General features: G+C 55.2%; 2 protein-coding genes across 8 annotated transcripts; both read left to right on the top strand.

Moving 5' to 3' along the window:
• Positions 1–2,829: 2,829 nt before the first annotated feature.
• Positions 2,830–12,780, top strand: TMEM209 (transmembrane protein 209). Of its 2 annotated transcripts, XM_038155491.1 has the most exons (15): positions 2,830–2,961; positions 4,083–4,222; positions 4,338–4,396; positions 4,988–5,119; positions 5,565–5,803; positions 5,885–6,089; positions 6,662–6,837; positions 7,049–7,120; positions 7,617–7,713; positions 8,484–8,609; positions 9,730–9,827; positions 10,704–10,818; positions 10,907–11,004; positions 11,390–11,463; positions 11,600–12,780. In XM_038155491.1, the coding sequence occupies exons 2-15, from the start codon at positions 4,086–4,088 to the stop codon at positions 11,652–11,654; spliced, it is 1,683 nt and encodes a 560-aa protein (XP_038011419.1). In that variant the 5' UTR covers positions 2,830–2,961; positions 4,083–4,085; the 3' UTR covers positions 11,655–12,780. The 2 variants fall into 2 exon arrangements, with proteins under 2 accessions (XP_038011419.1, XP_038011420.1); XM_038155492.1 differs by lacking the exon at positions 8,484–8,609.
• Positions 12,781–14,846: 2,066 nt separating this feature from the next.
• Positions 14,847–20,617, top strand: LOC119708742 (putative cation exchanger C521.04c). 6 transcript variants are annotated; one of them, XM_038155503.1, is made up of 20 exons: positions 14,847–15,036; positions 15,319–15,465; positions 15,548–15,669; positions 15,762–15,870; positions 15,954–16,070; positions 16,203–16,270; positions 16,344–16,457; positions 16,591–16,776; positions 16,863–16,965; positions 17,051–17,192; positions 17,270–17,453; positions 17,543–17,642; positions 17,722–17,840; positions 17,980–18,017; positions 18,211–18,323; positions 18,408–18,556; positions 18,732–18,826; positions 19,058–19,136; positions 19,386–19,494; positions 19,856–20,416. In XM_038155503.1, the coding sequence occupies exons 1-20, from the start codon at positions 14,979–14,981 to the stop codon at positions 19,927–19,929; spliced, it is 2,226 nt and encodes a 741-aa protein (XP_038011431.1). In that variant the 5' UTR covers positions 14,847–14,978; the 3' UTR covers positions 19,930–20,416. The 6 variants fall into 6 exon arrangements, with proteins under 6 accessions (XP_038011431.1, XP_038011427.1, XP_038011430.1 ...); XM_038155499.1 differs by having other exon boundaries at positions 18,211–18,556; positions 19,386–20,617; XM_038155502.1 differs by having other exon boundaries at positions 14,896–15,669.
• Positions 20,618–22,098: the final 1,481 nt, after the last annotated feature.

Below are 22,098 nucleotides of genomic sequence, written 5' to 3'. Positions count from 1 at the left end.
GCTGACTGTCCACACGACCTGCCACAGTTCACTCTTGGAAAACAGGAAGAAGGGATTTAATCTAGGGCAAAATTAGAGCTTGTTTCATTACTCATGCTGCATCCCACATGGATTTAAGGGCTGCCAAGAAACCCTGCCAAACCTGATGTCAGGATCCAAAGTATCCCAACAAGCTCTGAGTGCCCTGATCAGCATCCTCTGGGGCCTCCACCCACGGCATTTCAGGAGCTGCATCTCAGTCCAAACCCTGGACTCGCCCCTCATGCCCTGGGGGGCTGCAGGGCCCCCAGCAATGACCACGAGGTCCTAAAGGGGCCGGGGATCAGCCCTGAGCCACGGGCATCCATGAAACTGGAGCGAATCCAGAGGAGGCCCCAGAGCTGCTCCAGGGCTGGAGCCCCTCAGCTCCCAGGGATCCAGGCTGGGAGAGCTGGGGGTGCTCACCTGGAGAAGGGAAGGCTCCAGGGAGAGCTTCCAGCACATTGCAGGGCCTGCAGGGGCTCCAGGGTCGCTGCAGAGGGACTGGGGACAAGGCCTGCAGGGACAGCACACAGGGAATGGCTGCCAGTGCCAGAGGGCAGCCATGGATGGGATCTTGGCAATGAGGAATTCCTGGCTGGGCTGGAATTGCCAGAGCAGCTGGGGCTGCCCCTGCATCCCTGCAGTGCCCCAGGCCAGGCTGGACACTGGGACAATGGAAGGGTTGGAGCCAGGTGGGTTTTAAGGTCCCTTAACCCAAACCAGCCTGGGGTTTTAAGAGGCTGAAAGCACCCACAGGGCTGACCAGAAGGGGAGCAGCAGGGAGGCAAAGGTGACACGAGGCAAAGGTGACACAGCAAGGCAGGTGGAGAAGGGACCTCACCACAAGCAGCAGAGGCCCTCAGGATCCAGCCAGCAGGAGCAGAGCAGGTCTGGTGGCACTGACCAGGTCCTCAGCCAGCTCCCAGGGCAGCCAGGATGTCACCAAGCACAGGTCCAAGTCCCCCCCTGAGCCCAGCACAGCTCAAACAAGCCCCAGAAGAGCTGGGCTCAGCCTCGGAGCAGCTCCACAGCCGGGGTGGGTGGAGGGTGTGTGGCCGAGGGCAGGCAGAGCTCTCCACATGCCTGCAGAGCTGGGGAGTCACCCAGTGACTCAGGAACAGCCTGGTGACACCTGGGCGAGACAAAGGTTAAATCAGTCCCAGCCAACCAAACCCTCTCCTCCCCTAAAATCAGTGCATTGACACAAATTGTCACTGAGAGAGGCCAGAATGGATACGTGTCCCCAACAACAACCAGAAAAGCCTCAAAAATAATTCCATTTCAGTGGGGTCGGTCCATTTTTATAAAACCCAGACCCTTTGTTGTTGCTGCCCCAAATGAGGCAAACCAAGATCCAGCTTTGTAGCCTCTCCTGTGATTTTTAGGAAAAAAAAAATCCCAGAAACTTTTCACCTTTGGATAGCAATATTTCGCTGGCATGGCAAAGGGCTCCACTGGCAGCTCATCTCCTGCATAATCAGAGTGAATTGGCTATAACACCAATTTATTTTGGATTACTGATGGGGGAATTATTATTTCTGCAAGTGATGGACTGCCTCCGTGTCCCTAATCCCCCCTGGAAATGCCCTGGCTAAGGAATGAGTAGGGATTTCAGTATGTGGCTCACCACTTGTGCACTTAGAATTCATTTTAGAAGCAGAACTCATATTTTTGATGGTTCTGGAAAATCTTTAGGCTTTATGTCAGGAAAATCTGAGGCTTTATGTCAGTGTAATAACCCTGGCTGCAATGGAGCTATGTATTTCCAACTCAGCTTTCTTTAAATTAGGAAATCAAGACCTTCAGATTAGGAGGGTTATCCTCACACAACCCTTCCCATTTACGGCATTTCAGAGCAGAAATATGAAGCCACACCTGGACAAAAATTTGAAGTCGTGCATGTGTTGGAAATGATATAACTTTTCTAACTAATATTTAATTGGTCATTTTAATGATTTATGAGCAGTGCCCACTTTTAAAGCACTAGTAAAGTTTCTCCACAGACCTTTATTATCACTTTGATCACGAAATCATCAACTGAGTTTGTTAAAACAAACCTGACAAACTTCAATGAACAAACCCAAAGAATTTGAAGGCAGGGCATGTGTGATTTTAAATTTATGGCACTTCAAGGATATTGGAGAAACCAGAAAATCAGAGGAAATTAAGGCCTGAAAGCTTGAAGGCTCTATGTCTGAGAAAAAGATAACAAAATTACTGAATCATTTGGACCAGATCAGTATAAAAAGTGAGGAAACAAAAAGGGAACATTTATTACAATAGTAATTAATTAAGAGGATTATGCAATTTAGAACCAATGAACGTTAATTTGTTTGTTAAAATACATAAACAAGAGAAAACATTTTGTGTTGGGGCTCATTGTGGAAGCCTGAACTTTGTCAGCCACCCACAAACCTTGGCCAAGAATAAATACTGGGAGATTTTTCAAAAGAGTGTTAGGAGTCTTATTTATCCCCACAGTTCCGGTGACACTTGTATAGAAATACGAAGTTGCGCTTGCACGGAAGTACAAAGTTACACCTAAGCAAAAATATGAAACTACACTTGCACAGCACGCAAATAGACCTGAAACCCCCTAAAATTTTACCTGATGTGGCAACATATTGATCTGACAGAGACAGTAATGTGTAATTAAACAATTCAGCGATAAATTTAAAAAAAACAGAGCAAAATGCGTCCCCGTGAGGGCTCCTTGCCCCCCCCAACATGGCGGCCCCCTCACGCCCTTCCCGCCAAAACCCGCGCGCGAGCGCCCGCCCCCTCCGCCCCTCCCCCGGCGCGGCCGGTGACGCCGCGCGAGCGCCCGCGCAGGCGCAGAGAGCGCGAGGCCGCGGCGGCGTGAGGGGAGCCGGGAGCCGCGGCGGGAAAAGGGGAAAAAACTGCCCGGGCTGAGGGGAAACGGCACCGAGCCGCGAGGAGGTGAGGGGACAGCCGGGCAGCGGGCACGGCCGGGCTGCGGGAGGGGCGCGGGGAGGTCGGGGGACGGGAGCCGTGAAATTTGGGGAGGGAGGTTGGGAGGGGAGAAGGGAGGTTCGGGGAGGGGGATCGGAGAGGTGTGAGGAGGGGGACAGTGAGGTGTGAGGAGGGGGACAGTGAGGTCTGCAGAGATGAAATGTGAGGAGGGGGATCAGAGGGGTTTGAGGAGAAGGTTTGGGGAGGAGGATCAGAGAGGTTTGGGGGCAGGACAGTGAGGTTTGCAGAGATGAAATGTGAGGAGGGGGATCAGAGAGGTTTGGGGAGGGGGATCAGAGAGGTTTGGGGGCAGGACAGTGAGGTTTGCAGAGATGAAATGTGAGGAGGGGGATCAGAGAGGTTTGGGGAGGGGGATCAGAGAGGTTTGGGGGCAGGACAGTGAGGTTTGCAGAGGTGAAATGTGAGGAGGGGGATCAGAGAGGTTTGGGGGCAGGACAGTGAGGTTTGCAGAGGTGAAATGTGAGGAGGGGGATCAGAGAGGTTTGGGGGGAGGACAGTGAGGTTTGCAGAGGTGAAATGTGAGGAGGGGGATCAGAGAGGTTCGGGGAGTGGGAGGAGCAGAGGTTCGGGGCGGGGAAAGAAGGGAAGTTTTAAAAGCAGCAGAGTTTAAATTTGGGGATGGGGATCAGAGAAGGTTGAGGAGGAGGATCATTGAACAGGTTTGTGGTAAGGAAGAGGAGAGCTTTGGGGTGGGGGAAAGGTGAGGTTTGAGGAGGGGAGAGGAGAAGTTTGGGGAAGGGGTTGAGGTCTGGGGGCAGATGTGAGGGCTGCCTGCCTGGGACAGAGTGATTTCCTTCATATAAAATGTTACTGGGCATACAGGAGGAGATAAAATCTGTGGGTTTCATATGGCAGAAAGTACTCTGCTTCCCACTGAAATAAGTGAGAATTTTCGATAAAAACACTGGTCTTGCCTGCAGGAGGCAGAAGCTTTCCCTCTTCTTTTTGAAGGACATTATTATTCAAAAATGAGGCAGAAGCTGGATGCTGTTCCTCAGTAACCTGGCTGAGAATCTTCCTGCTGGGTAAGAATTCACAGAATTTGCCTTTTGCCCGTGTTCTCACAGACAATGACGCCCAATAAGAGTCCAGACACTTCCCTCATCGACCTGGCTGTGAAGATGAGGAAACAGGCTGAGACCAGGAAGGTGGTGCTGGCCTGGGGACTCCTCAATATATCTGTGGCAGGCATGATCTACACTGAAATGTGAGTTAATTCTTCCAACTGATTCAAACCAGCAAAGATTCCCCCCTGTGGAGCCTAAAAATACACCCCAGGGTGGAATTTCTGCTGCATTCTCCTTTCTTGTTTTACTTTTCAGGACTGGGAAACTCCTAAGCACTTACTACAACATCACCTGCTTTCCACTCTGGTACATTGGTGAGTCCTTGCAGCATTTCAATCAAATTTCAGGATTGGTTTTGACTCATTTTTATTGCTGGGAGGTCATTTTTAAGTCTGGATTTTTGTTCTGTTTGAGTTTTAAACCAAAACTTTGTTCTGCTTTCTGTGATCTCTGTTGAAACTGCTGGAGTTCCATCCTGACAGCTTTGTCTCTACGGCAGATGGGCAGGCAGGACTGATTTAATGTGTGAAACCTTTCTTAATGTGTTAAGGCTTTAGAGAGCCTGAGATTTATTTTCCTGCTGTGTTGTGCTCTGGGTGTGGGTGATATTTTACAACAGTTCAGGATGGTTTCAGAGGAGGCTCTGAGCTCTGTCAAACAGGATGGAAAGAAGCGAGAATCGTGAGATTTCCTTTTTGGAAAATCAAATTTTTAAATGTATAAATTAATTTCAACAGTGAGGAAAATTTTCTCCAATGGTTCTTGCCTAAGAAAGTGAAGAAATCTCGGGTACTTCCCCAGACTGGCAGCACTAATAATGACCTTTTTTAGATAGGCATGGCCTGCTTTTGCAGATAATGTAATTTTTGCTGAAACCATGACAGAAACTCGTGTGTTTCTTGCAGAATTTGCCCTGGCAGCCCTGTTCAGCCTCAATGCCCTGTTTGACTTCTGGAGGTACTTCACCTACACAGCAGCACCAGCCAGCTTGGTGACGAGTCCCAGCCAGCAGATCGTGGGCTGGCTGCGCAGGGCAGGTGGGGAACAAACCCTTTTTTAATCTTTTCCTTGGTTTTATTGTTGTTTCTCCAGTTCTGGGTTCTGTGTTGTGCATTATCTCCTGACACGAACTGTAGGCTGAGCTGGGCGTTGGGGGCTGTCCTGTGCAGGAGCAGGAGCTGGGCTCGATGCTGTTCCCCATGCTGTGGTTTGGTTTGTGGCCATTTGAGGTGGAGCTAATTGTGTTTTAGGTAATTGAGACGTTAATTAGCGCGGTACAGATGAGAGCAGCGGGCAGCTGATGGAATGCTGGAGAATCCCCCAGCAGGATTCATTCCGAGCTGGGCTCACAGGTCTCGGTTTTATCTGCGTTCTGTAGGGAGCAGCTTTTCAGTGCCCCTTTGAACATCTCTAAAATTGCCTTCGAAGTTATTTTCAGTTGAGAAGGGCCATGTGGTGACCCTGCTGGTGCTTCCCTTGCAGCCGTGCAGGTCACCCCTCCGCGGGAGGCAGCGGCCAAGCGCGTGCTGTCCCTGCCGCCGTCCCCTCCGATCCAGGGCCAGTGTGTGCTGAGCTACAGCCCCTCGCGCTCGCCCAGCGCCAGCCCCAAGTTCTCTGGGGGCTGCCTCGGTGGCTACAGCCCCCAGCTGCAGGCGCTGGCAGGGAGCAGCCCCTCTCACAGCACCTCTGTCACCTATTCACCCGGCAGCAGCTACGCTAAGGTAAGCAGCACGCTCCCAATGGCGCAGCTCGAGCCTTGTGAAAGAAAAGGAATTAAATTGTTTTGTTGTTTTTTTCCCGAGGTTTCCAGCTTCAGCCACTCTCCCAACGGATCTCCCTATTCCACGAGCGTGGGGCCTGTGGACAGCGGTGGGATAAGGTCTCACTACCGATTCTCCCCCATTCTCTACAACAACTCCACCTACAAAGATGACTGCATCACTGATGTCAAATCCCTGGACACCTTCCTGAGGAACGAGGAGGAGAAGCAGCACCGAGTTCAGCTGGGTAAGCTGGGGGGTGTGCTGGGAGAAGACAGGCAGGGGAGAGGTGTTGGCTTTATCCGGTGCTGCCTTTTGTGGTGGGAGAAGTCCCAGTGAAAAGGTACCCTTGTGGATCACCTGTGAGCTTGGCAAAGGTGCTGCTCCTGGGCAGGAATTGGGCTGTGAGGCAGAGCCCCACTGTTTCCCCTCCAGGCAGTTTTCCTCCAGTTACTCCTTGGAACAGGTCTGAGCATGGGAATGCTGCTGGGTTATCTCTGCAGCCCTCGGTGGCTGTAATGGACTGAGATAAGATCACCTTGATAAGAGGGGGGTTTTCTCCAGGTGATTTCAGACAAAGGGGCTGATCCCAGTACATTTTTCCCCTGGACTGGGACAATCAAGATAAGGATAAAGGGGATGAACTGCACCCAGTAACTTTTATCTCCTGGGTTGGGACAATCAGATACGGGTAAATGCAGTGTTTCTGCAGAGTGGCTTCAGTGCATTCACTCACACTGACCTGTTGTCCCCGTGCTGTTTCTCCAGAATCACTTGGCAATAATTGAGCTTAACTCGTTCATGAATTAATCTCCCCAGGAAGCTCAGATTCCAGCTCTCCCTCCAGCAGCCCAACGTTCTGGAACTACAGCCGCTCCATGGCAGACCACGCTCAGATCCTGAGGAAGTTCCAGTATCAGCTGGCCTGCAGGTCCCAGGCTCCTTCTGCACACAAGGATGAAGCTGATCTGACCTCCAAACAGGCTGCAGAGGAGGTAAATTCCACAAAAAAAAAAAAAGTCAAGAGGAAGAAATGGGATTTTGAAATGCACCTTTGTGCAAAGGTTTGGATTTGAGCTGGGTCAGGAACGCAGGAAGAAAGTCCTCCAGCACTCAGCCAACTCCTTTCCTTTGCGAGCAGCGGGAATTGTCACAGAGCCTAAAAACTCTGTGAGGTTCTCACGGATTTAATAAACCTTTCCATAGGTTTGGGCTCGGGTGACAATGAACAGGCAGCTCCTGGATCACATGGACTCCTGGACAGCGAAATTCAGGAATGTAAGTCCCTCCCTGAGGAGTTCCAAGTGGGAAAACTCCTCCACATGCTCTGTGCCTGAGGTGGGAAGGGTTGCAGTGCTGTCTGAGGGTTGGGGTGGTCTGTCACACACAAATCCCACAGATTGATCATCCCCCTGCTGTCCTGAAGCAAACAGGAGAGGCACTGGATCCGTCAGGTTGTGCTTGCAGGGCTGTGATTCACAATCCCTCATTGCCCAGGAAAGCTCCACCTGGTGCAGATGGGTTTTCCCAACTCCTGGACATTGCATTTTCTGCCTTTTCAGAAGCTGATAAAGGGTCACTTAAATTCTGCCTGGCTTGAAAATTAAATTAAATTAAATTAAATTAAATTAAATTATTTCCTTCCTTGATTGGCTCCAGTGTTTCTGTTGCGCTGCGTTGTGGTTGTGGGGGGGTGATTGGAGGGTGTAAGCTGAGGGGTTTATTAAACATCCCTGCTGCTTCTGAGCTGGAGTTTCCCCTTTTGCCCTCCCAGTGGATCAATGACACCATTCTGGTGCCCCTGGTGGAAGAGATGGAGTCTGTGAGCACTCAGCTGAGGAGGATGGGCTGTCCCGAGCTGCAGATTGGAGGTAGGATCAGCGGCCTGGGAGTTCCCTTGCAGTGGCTGTTACATAAATTAGGTCTGGGAAGTATTTTTGTTCTATTTCTGCTCTCTTTTGGTGTTGTCTTTGTTCCACCTCCTGCATTTCTTTAATGGGAAGGTTTTCTGTAACACTTCTATAAATATCAATGCTTGGACACTTTGGGTAAAACTCTTAAATGCCTCTTTTTTCCCCCATAAATTTAATTTTACAGCTCAAATTATCGATAAAAATTGATTATTAATCAGGCAGAAAGCATTTCAAAGACATTGTGCTGTAAATCCCCAGTGTCTCCCTGTCTCCACTGCTATGTGCCTTCCCAAGTTCTTCCTTCAATTCACCCACTTCCTGAAATAACAGGGTTTTTAAATTCCATCAGTTTTCTAAAATTCTGATGAACCGGGGTTCTGTTTTTCATGTCAGGTTAGGATTCTGTAGCAGCTGCTTCTCCCGCTGTTTCAAATTAACCGAGAAGCGGATTTGATGTGCTGGCTTTGAAAAGTGATTCTTTTTGGGTTGCTCTTAGAGTGTTTCTTCCAGAGCTACTGTTGCGAAGTGCTCAAAAACCCCTAGCTGCTGCTTTTTATTCACTTTGTTTCTCTCCCGCCGCTCTTAAGTTCCCGTTGGTTTCTTGTAGCCGCTGTGAAGGAGATTTGTGCTACTCTGTAGTGACGGGGCTGGTGTGGGGAGGTGCGGGGTGCGGTGTTTGCAGCCGGGCAGGGCTGGCAGTGCCCGCTGAGGCCCAGCCTGTCTTGCAGAAGCCAGCATCAGCAGCCTCAAGCAGGCGGCCCTGGTGAAAGCTCCGCTCATCCCCACCCTCAACGCTCTGGTGCAGTACCTGGATCTCACCCCCAACCAGGAGTACTTGGTGGAGAGGATCAGAGGTTGGTGCTGCTGTTCTCATTGCCACACGTTCCCACGCCGCGGTGAATTCGCTGGTTCTGTGTCCCAGAGCAGCTGCCCCGCATCCCTGGAATGACTGAGGCCAGGCTGGACAGGGCTCGGAGCCCCCTGGGACAGCGGGAGGTGTCCCTGCCCAGGGCGGGGGTGGCGTGCATGATCCTTCAGTTTCCCTGAGTCCAAACCATCCCGTGATGTCCTCCTGCCCTCTCAGGGTGCAAAATCACTTCATTGTCCACGAACCAAAACATCCTGGAGCTTCACTCTGGGATCAGGATCTTCCAAAACAATCGGAATTGTTCCCGTTTTCTACAGCAGGACCCCCCTTTGCTCAGATGCACTTCCAGCCTGGGAGGTGAATAACTGCTGTCACCGCTGTCACTGCAGAGAGTGACCACTGTCACTGCAGGTGGAGTGACCACTGTCACCGCAGCGAGGAACTGCTGTAATTATAGCAAGTGACCGCTGTCACTGCAGTGAAGTGAATAACTGTTGTTATTTCAGTGGAGTGGCCGCTGTCACTGCACGGGAGTGGCCACTGTCACTGCAGGGAGTAACCACTGTCACCCCAGTGGAGTAACCACTGTCACCCCAGTGGAGTGACCGCTGTCACTGCAGTGAAGTGAATAACTGTTGTTATTTCAGTGGAATAACTGCTGTCACTGCAGTGGAGCACTGTCACCACTGTCACCTCAGTGGAATGACCGCTGTCACCTCAGTGGAGTGACCACTGTCACTGCAGAGAGTGACCGCTGTCACCTCAGTGGAGTGACCACTGTCACTGCAGAGAGTGACCGCTGTCACCTCAGTGGAGTGACCACTGTCACTGCAGAGAGTGACCGCTGTCACCTCAGTGGAGTGACCACTGTCACTGCAGAGAGTGACCACTGTCACCGCAGTGGAGTGACCACTGTCACTGCAGAGAGTGACCGCTGTCACCTCAGTGGAGTGACCACTGTCACTGCAGAGAGTGGCCACTGTCACCTCAGTGGAGTGACCGCTGTCACCGCAGTGAGTGGCCGCTGTCGTTGCAGGTTCAGTGACCGCTGTCACTGCAGGTTCAGTGACCGCTGTCACCGCAGCGAGTGGCCGCTGTCGTTGCAGAGCTGTCCCAGGGAGGCTGCATGAGCTCCTTCAGGTGGAACGGAGGAGGGGATTTCAAGGGCCGGAAGTGGGACACGGACCTGCCCACCGACTCCTCGGTGAGTTCCAGGCGCTCCTGGACCCCAGCACGGGATTGCATTTCGGGATGGGGTTTGGAGGGAGCAGCCAGGAAGCCTTTGGGGAGCGTGGGGGAATCACAAAACCAGAGCTTGGCTGCTGGGTAATTAAAGAGATTCCATTGCTGGAAGTGGAAAATCAGCCTGGAAATAGGATTTGATTTTCTGGTTGGGAATGTGGCTAAATATTTGGAATTGTCCAGCTGTGGAGCAGCTCGGAGTGTCCTGATAAACAGGGAAAGTGCAAATGAAGAAGTTTTGACATTAATTTAAGGCTATTAAAAAAAAAAAAAAAACAACAAACAATTTCACATTTTTCTTAATTGTGGGTGATACAATGCTGTGAGCTCCAGGGTGCATCTCCCAGATTTTTTAAGATTTGTGGCATTTTTTTCCCAGCAAATCCTGTCAAACAGCTCCTGTTGGGTATAAGGAACACAGAAAGCAGCAGATCACAGATAATTTGCCGATGTTATCCACATAAAACATTGAGAACTCTCCAGAAAGGGTTGGAACAACCCTCAGGCTGTCCCTGGTTTCTGGATGCTCATCCCAGGACTTCATTTCACAATCTTGGCATTCCTATGACTGGTTGCCAGCCCAGACTTTGCAGTGATTTTCCTGAGGGAAGGGGAAAAGGTTCCTTGCTGGGTTTGGGGTGGGCAGAGCTGGTTTTTGGGCTGCTCTGCTGTTCTCGGGCAAATCTGCAATTGGTTGTTTAGGCATGAAGCTGCTCCTAAGGGTTAAGGCAGCAATGTAACCACAGATTAGCAAAGACTGGGATTAACTGCTGGGATCCCGGGGAGGAAGCTGCTGGCTTTGGGGCCTTTGCAGTGAGCTGTGGTTGTGTCTGCCCAGATCCTGATGCATGTCTTCTGCACCTACCTGGACTCCAGGCTCCCACCCCACCCCAAGTATCCCGATGGCAAAACCTTCACTTCCCAGCACTTCATCCAGACTCCAGATAAACCAGGTACCGGGCTGGCCTGGAGCTGCTCTGTTCCTCTGGGATCACGGCAGCGCCTCTGAAATCTGTTTTTTTTCATTAATTTTGAATTCAGACACTTCAAACGAAAACGTGTTCTGCATCTACCAGAGCAGCATCAACCCACCCCACTACGAGCTGATCTACGAGTGCCACGTCTACAGCCTGCCCAAGGTGTGGGGCTTCGTTCTCCTCCTGCTCTCAGCAATCATTTCCAGCGCTGGTTTGGGGTATTTTTAACTCCTGGACACATTTTTGTCCTTTGACACAGAGGCTGGTCCAGCTTGGTCCTTGCCCAGCTCGTGGTGCTTGCTCTGCTGCTGAGCAGTACCTGGGGTGTCTGTTAGGAAGCAGGAGTTCCTAAGCAGGATCTTCCTCTTCTTAATGTTCTGCCAGTTCATCCTAAAACCCCAAATCACAACCCCTGGCGGGTGACGTCACTGATGTCACCCCTTGAGGCCAGGGCAAATTCTGAGGGGAAGTTCCAAACTAGGAAAAATCTCACCTTTTAAATTGTTTTGATTTCTAAATCCTCGTCTCTCTCTCTCTGTGGCTCCAGGGCAGGAACAACATGTTCCACACCTTGCTGATGTTCCTGTACATCATAAAGACAAAGGAGTCTGGGATGTTGGGGTAGGTATCCCACGGGAGCAGATGGGAATGGTGTCAGACCAAAACCGCAGTGGGGTGATAATGCATGGGGCTGAGATCGAATTAACAGCAGCCTTGAAATGGAAATGGCTAACTGTGATCCCTTTGTGCTTTGCAGCCGCGTGAATCTGGGTTTGTCAGGAGTCAACGTCCTGTGGATCTTTGGGGAATAACGGGACACAGCTCTGGAGGACAGCGCTGCTCTGAGGGATGGATTTGGCTTCCACGTGGATTTGCTACAAACCAGGATCATTAAAGCTCAGCTTTGTGGACAGAGGGAGGAGGTGCCTGTCATTCCCATGTGGATTTTGTCACGGCATTACACAGAACATTTCACTGTGGGAATGCTCCTGTGAATGAGCTCCGGGCAGGAGTTCTCCCTCCTGCTCCTCACCTCCAGCAGTGCTGTTTAGACTGAGCCTCACTGATCTCAGACCAAACCAAACCAAACCAAACCAAACCAAACCAAACCAATCGTCCTTTGGAGGTGCAGCTGGAACAGCCCCCTGGCTGTGCACAGCTGGAGCACTTGGAAGGATGGAGCAACTCGGACAACTTCAGCACCCAAGAAATTCCAAGTCCGGAAGCTCAGACTCAGTTTTGCTTCATTTTATCCTGCATGATAAAAACCCAAATATTTTTAGCCCTGATTATTGGTGTAATTGTGATTTCTGACTCCTCAAGGTGTTCCTGCAGCTGAAGAGGAAAGACAAAACCATGTTTGTCTTGCTGAGTTCAGCAAATAAGAATTTTACCTATCTTTTCAATTTTTATTTTCACTGTTTTGTAAAAAACCAACGTGGCCTCCCCTCTTGGGGGGCCTTGAGAGCCCTGAACTCCCCAGGCGCCTTCACTGCCACCAACTCTCACCTGCCCTTGCTTTGGAATTTAATTTTCCTTCAGCTTTTTTCACTAATTCCCACCTAATTTGGGAGCTTTATGCACCTTGGTGGGAAGCCAGGCCCCGCACACCCACAGGTTTTTGGGAATGGACCTTTTTTGGCAAAAGCACTTGGATTTGCTTCAAAGAAAGGATCAGCCAATATCAAACTTCTCTAAGGGGCAGAATTTGTTGTGAATTCTGGTGAATGAGCATTTCAGGAGCGTGTATAGGACCACGAACACATGGAATCATTGTACTGTATATTTTACTGAGGGGAGGGAAAGAGGAATTTTGGAACTTTGCAGTTTTTTGGGGTGAACTGACTGCTTTTGGTGACTCTGTCTCTCTTCCCTGGGGGACCCGGGTTTTTCCAAGGCTCGTTTGGTTCTTGTATTAAATCAGTTGGTTTTATCAAACGCTTCCCGGGGTTTTTCTTGTGTTCAGCGTGACCATACTCAGCAATGTTCAAGAACCTGATCTGGATGGGTTTTACCCCAAAACTCTCCCCTTGGAGGCCAGCACAGCCCCATGAGCTCGTTCAGTCTCACGTTCTGAAAACTCCAAGGGCAGCAATTCCTTCTGTCACCACAAAGTGGGGATCCTCAGGAAGAGCCCATCCCATAGGGCACCCTTGGGTGCTCTGGGCTCTGCAGCCCCAGGACCCTGCACGGTTTTGGGGTCCCCAGAACCCCACATCCCGCTGTGCTCCCAGGATCCTGCACAGCCTCTTCCCAACATCCCCCACATGGATCCTTTTGCACCCCAACAATCACACATCCCAGTCCCTCTGCACCCCAACAATCACACATCCCAGTCCCTCTGCACCCCAACAATCACACATCCCAGTCCCTCTGCACCCCAACAGATCACATCCCAGACCCTCTGCACCCCAACAATCACACATCCCAGTCCCTCTGCACCCCAACAATCACACATCCCAGTCCCTCTGTACCCCAATACTCTGCGCTTCACACCCCTCAGCCCCTGTGCACCCCACTACATCACACACCCCAATACATGACACCCCTCGGTCCCTCTGCACCCCAATACACTGTGCACCCCCATAGATCACATATCCCAGTCTTTGTGCACCCCAATACCTGGTGCACTCTGCTCCCTGCACACCCCAATACATCACAAACCCCACTCTCTGTGCACCCCGATATATCCCACACCCCAATCAGGCCCTGTGCCCCATGATCCCAGCCACCCTGCTCCCCGTGCTTGTGTACCCCAACACTGCACAGCCCCTGCTCCCCGTGCACCCCAACACTGCACAGCCTGCTCCCCATGTACCCCCTCATTGTGCACCCCAAAACTGCACACTGCCTGCTCCCTGTGTACCCCAACACTGCACAGCCCCTGCTCCCCGTGCACCCCAACACTGCACACTGCCTGCTCCCCGTGCACCCCAACACTGCACACCCCCTGCTCCCCGTGTACCCCAACATTGCACACCGCCTGCTCCCTGTGTACCCCAACACTGCACACCCCCTGCTCCCCGTGTACCCCAACATTGCACACCCCCTGCTCCCCGTGCACCCCAACACTGCATAGCCCTGCTCCCCATGTACCCCGACACACGGCACCCCCCCGATCTTGTTCATTCTGATCCCTGGGCACGCCCCATACACCGTGCACCCCAATTCCCGGGCACCCCGAGATACCACACACCCCATATCCCTGTGCGCCCTGGTACCCCTGCACCCCAATATCTGCACCCTCTCACCTGTGTACCCCAAAACACCGTGCACCCCGCTCTCTCTGCACCCCAAAACACCGCGCACCCCGCTCTCTCTGCACCCCATTATTCCACGCACCCCGCTCTCGCTGCACCCCAAAACACCGCGCACCCCGCTCTCTCTGCACCCCATTATTCCACGCACCCCGCTCTCTCTGCACCACAAAACACCGCGCACCCCGCTCTCTCTGCACCCCAAAATACCGCGCACCCTGCTCTCTGCACCCCGTTATTCCACGCACCCCGCTCTCACTGCACCCCATAACACCGCGCACCCCGCTCTCTCTGCACCCCATTATTCCACGCACCCCGCTCTCTCTGCACCCCGTTATTTCACGCACCCCGTTCTCGCTGCACCCCAAAACACCGCGCACCCCGCTTTGTCTGCACCCCGTTATTTCACGCACCCCGCTCTCTCTGCACCCCGTTATTTCACGCACCCCGCTCTCTCTGCACCCCGTTATTTCACGCACCCAGCTCTCTGCACCCCGTTATTTCACGCACCCTGCTCTCTCTGCACCCCGTTATTTCACGCACCCAGCTCTCTGCACCCCGTTACTCCACGCCCCGCGGTCCCCGCGCATCTCGATGCCTGCGCACCCCGTTCTACCCCGCCCCGCGGTCCCCGCGCACCCCAGTCTCCGCGCCCTCCCACCCGCGCACCCCGAAACACCCGCCCAGCGCGCTCCCCCACTCCCCCACTCCCCCGCTCCCGCCCCGCTCCCAGGTGCATCCCCTCGCAGCGGGGGCGGCCCGGCTCCTCCCGCCGGGGCGGGGGCGGCTCCCGGGGGCGCGCATGTCCGGCCCCGCCCGGTAAATTCCGGCGGGCCGGGCCGGGCCGGGACCACCAGCCCCGCACCTGCTGCTCCCGCCATGGCCGCGGACCTCGAGCCCGGCCGCCGCCGCCGCTGCTGCGCGCAGGACACGCCCGGTGAGCTGAGGGGGGCACCAGGGGGGTCCCCCGTCCCCGGGCACCACCGGGTCACCCCCTTCCCGACCCCCACACCGGGTACCGAGCGGGGATTCCCCGCCGGGTACCGGGTACCGGTGGGGTCCCCCCTCCTGAGCATCCCTGGGTACCGCCCTGGGAGCTCTGTGACCCCCTGCGGGGTCTGGGGACCGAGGTGACACGCAGCACTCGGCTGTCCCGCCGCGCTGAGCCCGGGCGGGGTGTGGGGATGTGGCCCCAGGGTGACTCCTGCAGCTCCCGCAGATGCTCCCAAGGTCCCGGATTCCCGCGGTGACAGCGACGGCCCCCGCCGGGGCTCCCTCTGCGACCGGCACTGCGCTGCCATCTACAACGTGCAGGGGGACCTGGGCGACCTGGGCTGCCACCTGCACCGTCCCCGTGTCCCCCCAGGTAGGCCGGCTGTGGGATTGGCCGGGTATGGGGCCCTGGGGGTCCCACAGCCGCTGTGACACCCCCTGTGTGTCACCCGCAGCCACGTCCACCCCGAACTGCTGCCAGCAGCACTCGGAGGAGGTGTGCGAGAGCTGCGTGGTGAAAACCACCCTGACGGCCGAGAACGCCGTGGAGGCCAACAAGCTCTCCAACAACTACAAGGTGGGTGGGGGCACCTGTGGGTGCTCCTGGAGGGCTGTAATGGGTTTAGTTTTCTTCCTCTTCACTCATCCCAAAAAAACCCCTCTCTGCAGTTTGGCTTCAAGAAATGGAAGAGCCACGTGACGGCGCGGCCCTGGGAGGACCGGTCCGAGATTGTCAAGGAGCTCTACTCTGACCTCAATGTCATCCGAGCCTCTGGAGGTGGGTGGCCTTGGGGACAAGCCAGTGTGGATTTGGGCAGCTGCAGGTGACAACGGTCCCACCTGGTGCCTTCCCTCCTGCAGGGTCCACGCTGACGTGTGGGAATGTCCTTTACCTGCTGCTCTTTGGCTGGTGGCTCTCGCTCCTCTACGTCCTCGTGGCTGCCGTGATGTTCATCACCGTCATGGGGGCTCCTTATGGTGAGTTCCAAATTTGGGACCCCCGTGTGAGGGCTGGATGAGCTCAGAACTGCACTGTTGGGGGCTCCTGGGTCCCTTCTCCGTGGAATGTCCCTGTAGCTGGAAGGGACACTGATGGTCATGTCCCCACAGGGAGGCTCTGCTGGGACCTGGCTGGGTACTTCCTCTGGCCCTTTGGCAAAGTGATCCAGAAAGTGGAGGTAAGGGTGCCTTGGGAGCCCCTGGGGGGTCTTGGGGTGCCCTATGCAGACTCTGACATCCTCCTCTCCCCAGGTCCCCAAATCCCATCAGGCGTGTGAGACCGGCGTGGGGGAGAGCTCAGCCCTGCTCGGGGGTGCCACACCGCTCCGCTGGCGCCCAGGGTGCTGGCTGGGCACCGGATACTGGGTGAGCCCCATGCTGGACCCGCTGCCATCCCCCTGCAGCCCCCAGCGTGGTGGGCAAGGTGCCCACAGGCCCCTTCCCTCCACTGGGGTCAGTGGTTCGGGGGGCAGTCCCTGAAGGTCACCTCCTGTTACAGCACCGTGCCAGCACCGCGGTGTGGCTGTGCCTGGGCTTCCCGCTGCTGGCGCTGGCCCACGGGCTCGTGTGTGTCACCGCGTGGCTCCTCATCGTCCTCATCCCTGTGGCCAAGCTGAGCGCCCGCGCCACCTCCCGCGTCCTGCCGCTGCCCCCGGAGCGCGTGCTCATCCGGCGCCTGAGGATGGTGAGCCACTCTGGGCGGGGCCAGGGTCCCACACCCCGCTCTGGGGGGCATTTTGGGCTGGGGGTGACCCTCTTGTCCCTCTGCAGACAGAGGTGCCTCTGGAGGGAGAGGTGATTCTCTGCTGTTACCGCGCCGCCAACCCCTACTACTACAAATACGCCGTGGACGGCATCAACGTCTTCGCCGTCAGTATCCTTTGGGAGCTGGCGTGGGACGGGTGGGGAGCGACCCCAAAGCCACCCCCCCTCTGCTTGTCCTTGACTGGCCACCCCAGACCTGCTGCCCCTGGTGCTGGTGACGCTGGTGCTGGGTTACGTGGACAGCCCCAACCATCTGACCGGCTCCGCCGTCAAGTTCACCTTGGCCCTGCTCTCCATCATGCCCCTCTCCTACTACATCGGCATGGCCATCGCCAGGTGAGGTGACGGGGGACGCTCGGTGGCAAAGTGGGGGCACTCCAGCCCTGCTGTGACACCCTTTTCCTCCTCTCCAGCATCTCGGCCCAGAGCAATTTCGCGGTGGGAGCTGTGGTGAACGCCACGTTTGGCTCCATCACCGAGCTGACCTTCTACATCACCGCCCTCATCAAGGGCTCGCGTGAGGGCAACCGCTGCTACGCCGAGGTGGTCAAGTCGGCGTTGACAGGGACGCTGGTGGGCTGTGTCCTCTTTGTGCCGGTGAGACGGGTGGCACTGAGAGCTGGGAGGGTGCTGTGAGCAGAGCACTGATGGGGGATTTTTTTGGGGGGGTTTTTTCCATCCCCAAGGGTCTGTGCATGGTCATCGGGGGTATCCGGCACCAGGAGCAGCGGTTCAACAGCCGCTCTGCGGGCGTCAGCTCGGCCCTGCTCTTCCTCTCCGTGGGAGGTGAGCTGGGGACAGGGGTGTCCCCAGGTCTGGGGGGTCCCCCCAGGGTGGGTGCCTGCTCCATGTGCTGTCCCTGCAGGTGTCTTTGCCCCAACGCTCTTCTCCAAGGTGTACGGGAAGCTGGTCTGCGGCGAGTGCCACAACGTCACCCAGAACCCGCTGGGCCACTACCTCTGCCACAACTGTCACTTTGACCTGGTGAGTGGGGACCTGGACCCCCAACAGGGGGAATTTGGTGTCGGGGATGCTCCGAGCCCCCCTGGCTCTTGTGCTGGGTGGTGGCAGCGGGGCTGTCCCTTGTCCCCTGTATCCCTGTTGACAGGTGCTCTCTCTGCAGATGGACAACAACGGCACCCTCTACTACAGCCACGTCCAGTGAGTGTCCACTGCGGTGGGGACAGGGCTGTCCCCACACTGGGGTGGCACCTCCTGGCTTTGATCATGTTCCTGCATCCCTGCCTCTCCACCCCAATGATCCAGCGCCCCATTTCCTCATCCCCAGGGGAAGTCCCCTGGGGTCTCCATGCCAGACCCTGGTGGCACTGACAGTGTCACCTGCATCCCACAGACCCCTGGTGTACACAGTGTCCATCCTGCTCCCTGCTGCCTACCTCATCGGGCTCTTCTTCACCCTCAAAACCCACACACACATCTACGACATCCACATCAGCGACTGTCACAGTAAGTGTCCCCAAATGTCCCGGCTGCAAGGCTGGCTCTTGTCACTGCTCTGGAGCGTCCCACACGTCTCTGCTCTCTCGCCAGTGCCTGGCCACCACCACAGTGCTGTGGTGCACTGGTCCCGCTGGCGGGCCCTGGTCATCCTCCTGCTCTCCACGCTCTGCATGTCGGCCTGTGCTGACCTGGCCACGGAGCACATCAGCCCCATCCTCACCAACTCCACCATCTCACAGGTGAGCTGGCTCTGGCTGTCCCCAAGGACCCAGCTGTGCCCTCCAGGGATGGGGACCTGCCCTGGCTGCAGCTGGAACCCCAAAAGGAGTGGGGGAAAGGTGCTGAGATGCTCTGTGCAGTTGGCCAGGGCGTGGATGTGGTCAGGCCCGGGCTGATGTCACCTCTTCCCTGCAGTACTTCATCGGTGTCACTGTGCTGGCAATGGTGCCCGAGCTGCCAGAGATTGTCAATGGCATCCAGTTTGCTCTGCAGAACAATCTGAGCTTGAGGTGAGATGGCTCCAAGGATGAGTTTTGGGGTGGTTCCTGTGCCCTGTCCCAGTCCCATCACTGTGCCTTGGTGCCCATGATGGGCTGCCCGGCCACTGGTGGGTCAGAGTCTGTGTCAGCTCGTCCTCGAGGAGATCAGTCACCCAAAAAATGGTGTCAGAACTGGCACGGGCTCTGTGGTTTGGGATTTTCTCACCCAGAGACAGCCCCTAAGTTGTCCTTCCTCCCCAGCATCGAGATCGGGAACTGCATCGCGGTGCAGGTCTGCATGCTCCAGATCCCCATCCTGGTGCTCTTCACCATCTTCTACGTGAGTAGCCCCAGGCCAGCCCTGGGGGACTGTCCCATGGTGTCCGTGGGACATGGAAAGGCCACAGCTGCCCTTGCAGTGTCTCCCCTCCGCTCAGTGCAGGGGAAGTGGGGTCAGAGGTCTCCTGGTGCTGTCCCCACCCTGGGGACGCGTGGCAGAGGGGTTTAAGGGGTGACACACAAGTCCCCAGACAGAGTCAGCGTGGGGCTGTCCTGGCTTGCCATAAACCCCAAATCCTCTTCCTCGCAGCCAACCAACTTCACGCTCGTCTTCAGCGACCTCCACGTCTACGCCAGCATGTTCAGCGTGGTGCTCATGAACTACATCTTCATGGATGGCAAATGTGACTATTTCCAAGGTGACCGCCTCGCACAGGGTGCTGTGGCACTTGGAGCATCCCTGTATTCCCTGGGATGTGGGGATGGGGGGCTCCTGGGCCCAACCCTGGGGTCATCTGCTTTTTGGGGCTTTTGGCGTGTGGTGACCTGAGCGATCCTGGGGTCTTGGTTGACCATTTTGGAGCTGTTCCCCTACAGCAGCTCCAAGGAGATCACTCCCATTTCCCCCTTCAAAAGGTTTTAAACTCCCTTTTAATGGACATTTTGTAGAGAACCATAGAAGTCGTCTGCAGGGAGCTAATCCAGACCACACCAGGTCTAAACCGGTGTCCCTCCTCGCTCCAGGGAGTAACTCACTCCACCCCTCTCTGTCTGCCCCAGGCACGGTGCTGGTGATGGTTTACTTCATCCTCCTGGCCGTGTATTTCTTCGCCCCGTCGCCCAGCGGCTGCTGAGGTTTGGATTCTCCTGTCTCCAGCCCCTCGTTGGGATCAGCACCCATCAAGACCTTTTCCAGTGTCTCAGGGACTTGGCCGGGCTGGCTCCGGTCTGGAAGCGCCGTTTCCTGAAGCTCCTGCTGCTGCTGGGCTCCCCCCGTGGGGCTTCAGGGATGGGAAGGGTGGTGGCAGCGGGGTGGCTCCCAAAATGAGGAGCCTCAAAGCCAGAGCGCGTCACACAGGCATCTCCAGCCCACACTCGAGTGGCTGGAAGGAAAACTGTCCTTAGAGGAGGGTCTTGAAGGGGATTTCTGTGTGTCTCGAGGACAGACCCCTCCTGGGGACGTGCTGCACGGGGAGAAGGTGCCTGAGAAGTTCCTCATCCTCCCAGGCCTGGGAAGGGCCTGGGAATCGCACACGGGGATGTTTGATGGCACCAGAAATGCACCCAAAGCTATTTTCAGCTGTTTTGTCATTAAAGCAGTTTTGTACAAATCATAAACAAGTTTGTTTCTCCTTAAATGAGCCTCAGGCACCAGCCTGGGCCCCTCTGTGGCCACCATTTCCTGTCCTCTGTCACCTCAGCTTTCTGCATGACCCTCCCAAAGCTCCAGCTCATCTCCAGCCTGGTCTTCTCTGACTGTCTTTGGTCCTCCTGGCTTTGAGGGCTGTCCCAGACCCCTGAGAAGGTTCAGGGGACGCTCCTGCTCTTTCTTATCCATAGGGTGTGACAAGCTGGGGACATCTCCCTCCACACAGGGAAATGCTGATGGATGAGGTGAGAGGACAAAGCTGGGGCTTGGATATATTTATTATCTTGAAAAACAAAAAAAATCCCAAAGCAAAACACTGACAGGTCCATTACCACAGGCAAGGAGGCTCTGGTGCCTCTTCCCCTCCCCTGTTCCTTCAGCATGGAGTGCTGTCACAGCAGTGCTGGACTCTGACAGGAGGGAGGAAGGAGGCAGCCTGGGCCTGCCCTCCTCTGCAGCTCGTTAGTGATTAATGAAGCTGCTTTATTCAGCCTTTCTGTTTTCCTAGGGAGGCAGCAGCAGGGCCAATCCTGCTGTCCTTAGTGTGGGACATTTGGGAGCATTGCCAGGTGGGTAGCTGGAGGTGCTGGTGGCAGGACAGGGATGGAGGGGAAGCAGAAGCTGTAGGAGAACCTACTCAGTGCCACCATCTCACTGACATTAACCAAACCATCTCTCCTGGGCTGAGGGCTGCTCAGGAATTCTGTTCTGAGCTGGCTTTCCCTGTCTGCTTGCATCCTGTCCCCATCCCAGGCAGCACTGGGGATGCTCCTACCCCTGTCCATCAGTTGCTGCAGATGCTGGATCCTCTCCCTCAGGGAATTCCAATTAAAGCTTTCATCCACAGGCAGGAGCCCAGCAGCAATTCAAGCCCCCCTCAGCAGGAGCTGGGAGCTCAGTGCTTCAACCGAGTCACTTTTTTAGGAAGAGCAGCCTCTAAGGATCTGGTGTCCCTCACGCAGCAGCCAATGGAGGCTATGGAATGGGAAAGAGCCCTGGAAAATCCAGCAGTGGGTGGTGTCGTACAGCTTTTATCAGCAGAAGTCCTTGGACCTTTGTGGTTTACTTGGTGATGCTTTCCAGCTGCTGGGGATGGAGGGATGCACAGGGATCAAGTCCAACTCCTGGCCCTGCCCAGGACAACCCAACAATCCCCCCCTGGCCCCAAGAGCATTGTCCAAACGCTCCTGGGCCATCCCATTCCCTGGGGAGCCTGGGCAGAGCGGGACAATCCCCTCCCTTGCTGCTGTCCCTGATGTCCCCAGGACAGAGCTGTCCCTGCTGGCTCCAGGGCACTGCTGTCCCATCACCCAGGACCTCCAGGTCCCTTCCCACAGCTGCTCCCCAGCCTGTCCTGGATGCACTTTGCTGGAGTCTGAAGGTTCCACCTCCTGGCTCTCCTGGATCATCCAGGGGGGTTGTGCTGCTGCAGCAGGAAAGCAGGGAGGCCAAGCAGCACTTCCCTCTCCCGCAGCCGTGCTGGCTGTGACCCGTGTCTGTGCTGTCCACCTGAGGTTTTTCAGTACTTCCCAGAATAATCTTTTCCAGGGTTTTACCAGGCACTGGAGCGGGACTAACAGCCCTGTGGTTTCCAGGGTTGTCCCTTGAAAACTGGGACCAGCTTCCAGCCAGCTGAGACCTCTCCAGAGTCCCA

The sequence above is a fragment of the Motacilla alba genome, chromosome 1A (assembly GCF_015832195.1).
Source record: "Motacilla alba alba isolate MOTALB_02 chromosome 1A, Motacilla_alba_V1.0_pri, whole genome shotgun sequence".
In the NCBI taxonomy this organism is placed as follows: Eukaryota; Metazoa; Chordata; class Aves; order Passeriformes; family Motacillidae; genus Motacilla; species Motacilla alba.
The sequence above is the reverse complement of the archived record's forward strand: the minus strand, read 5'-3'. Positions and strand labels throughout refer to the sequence as shown.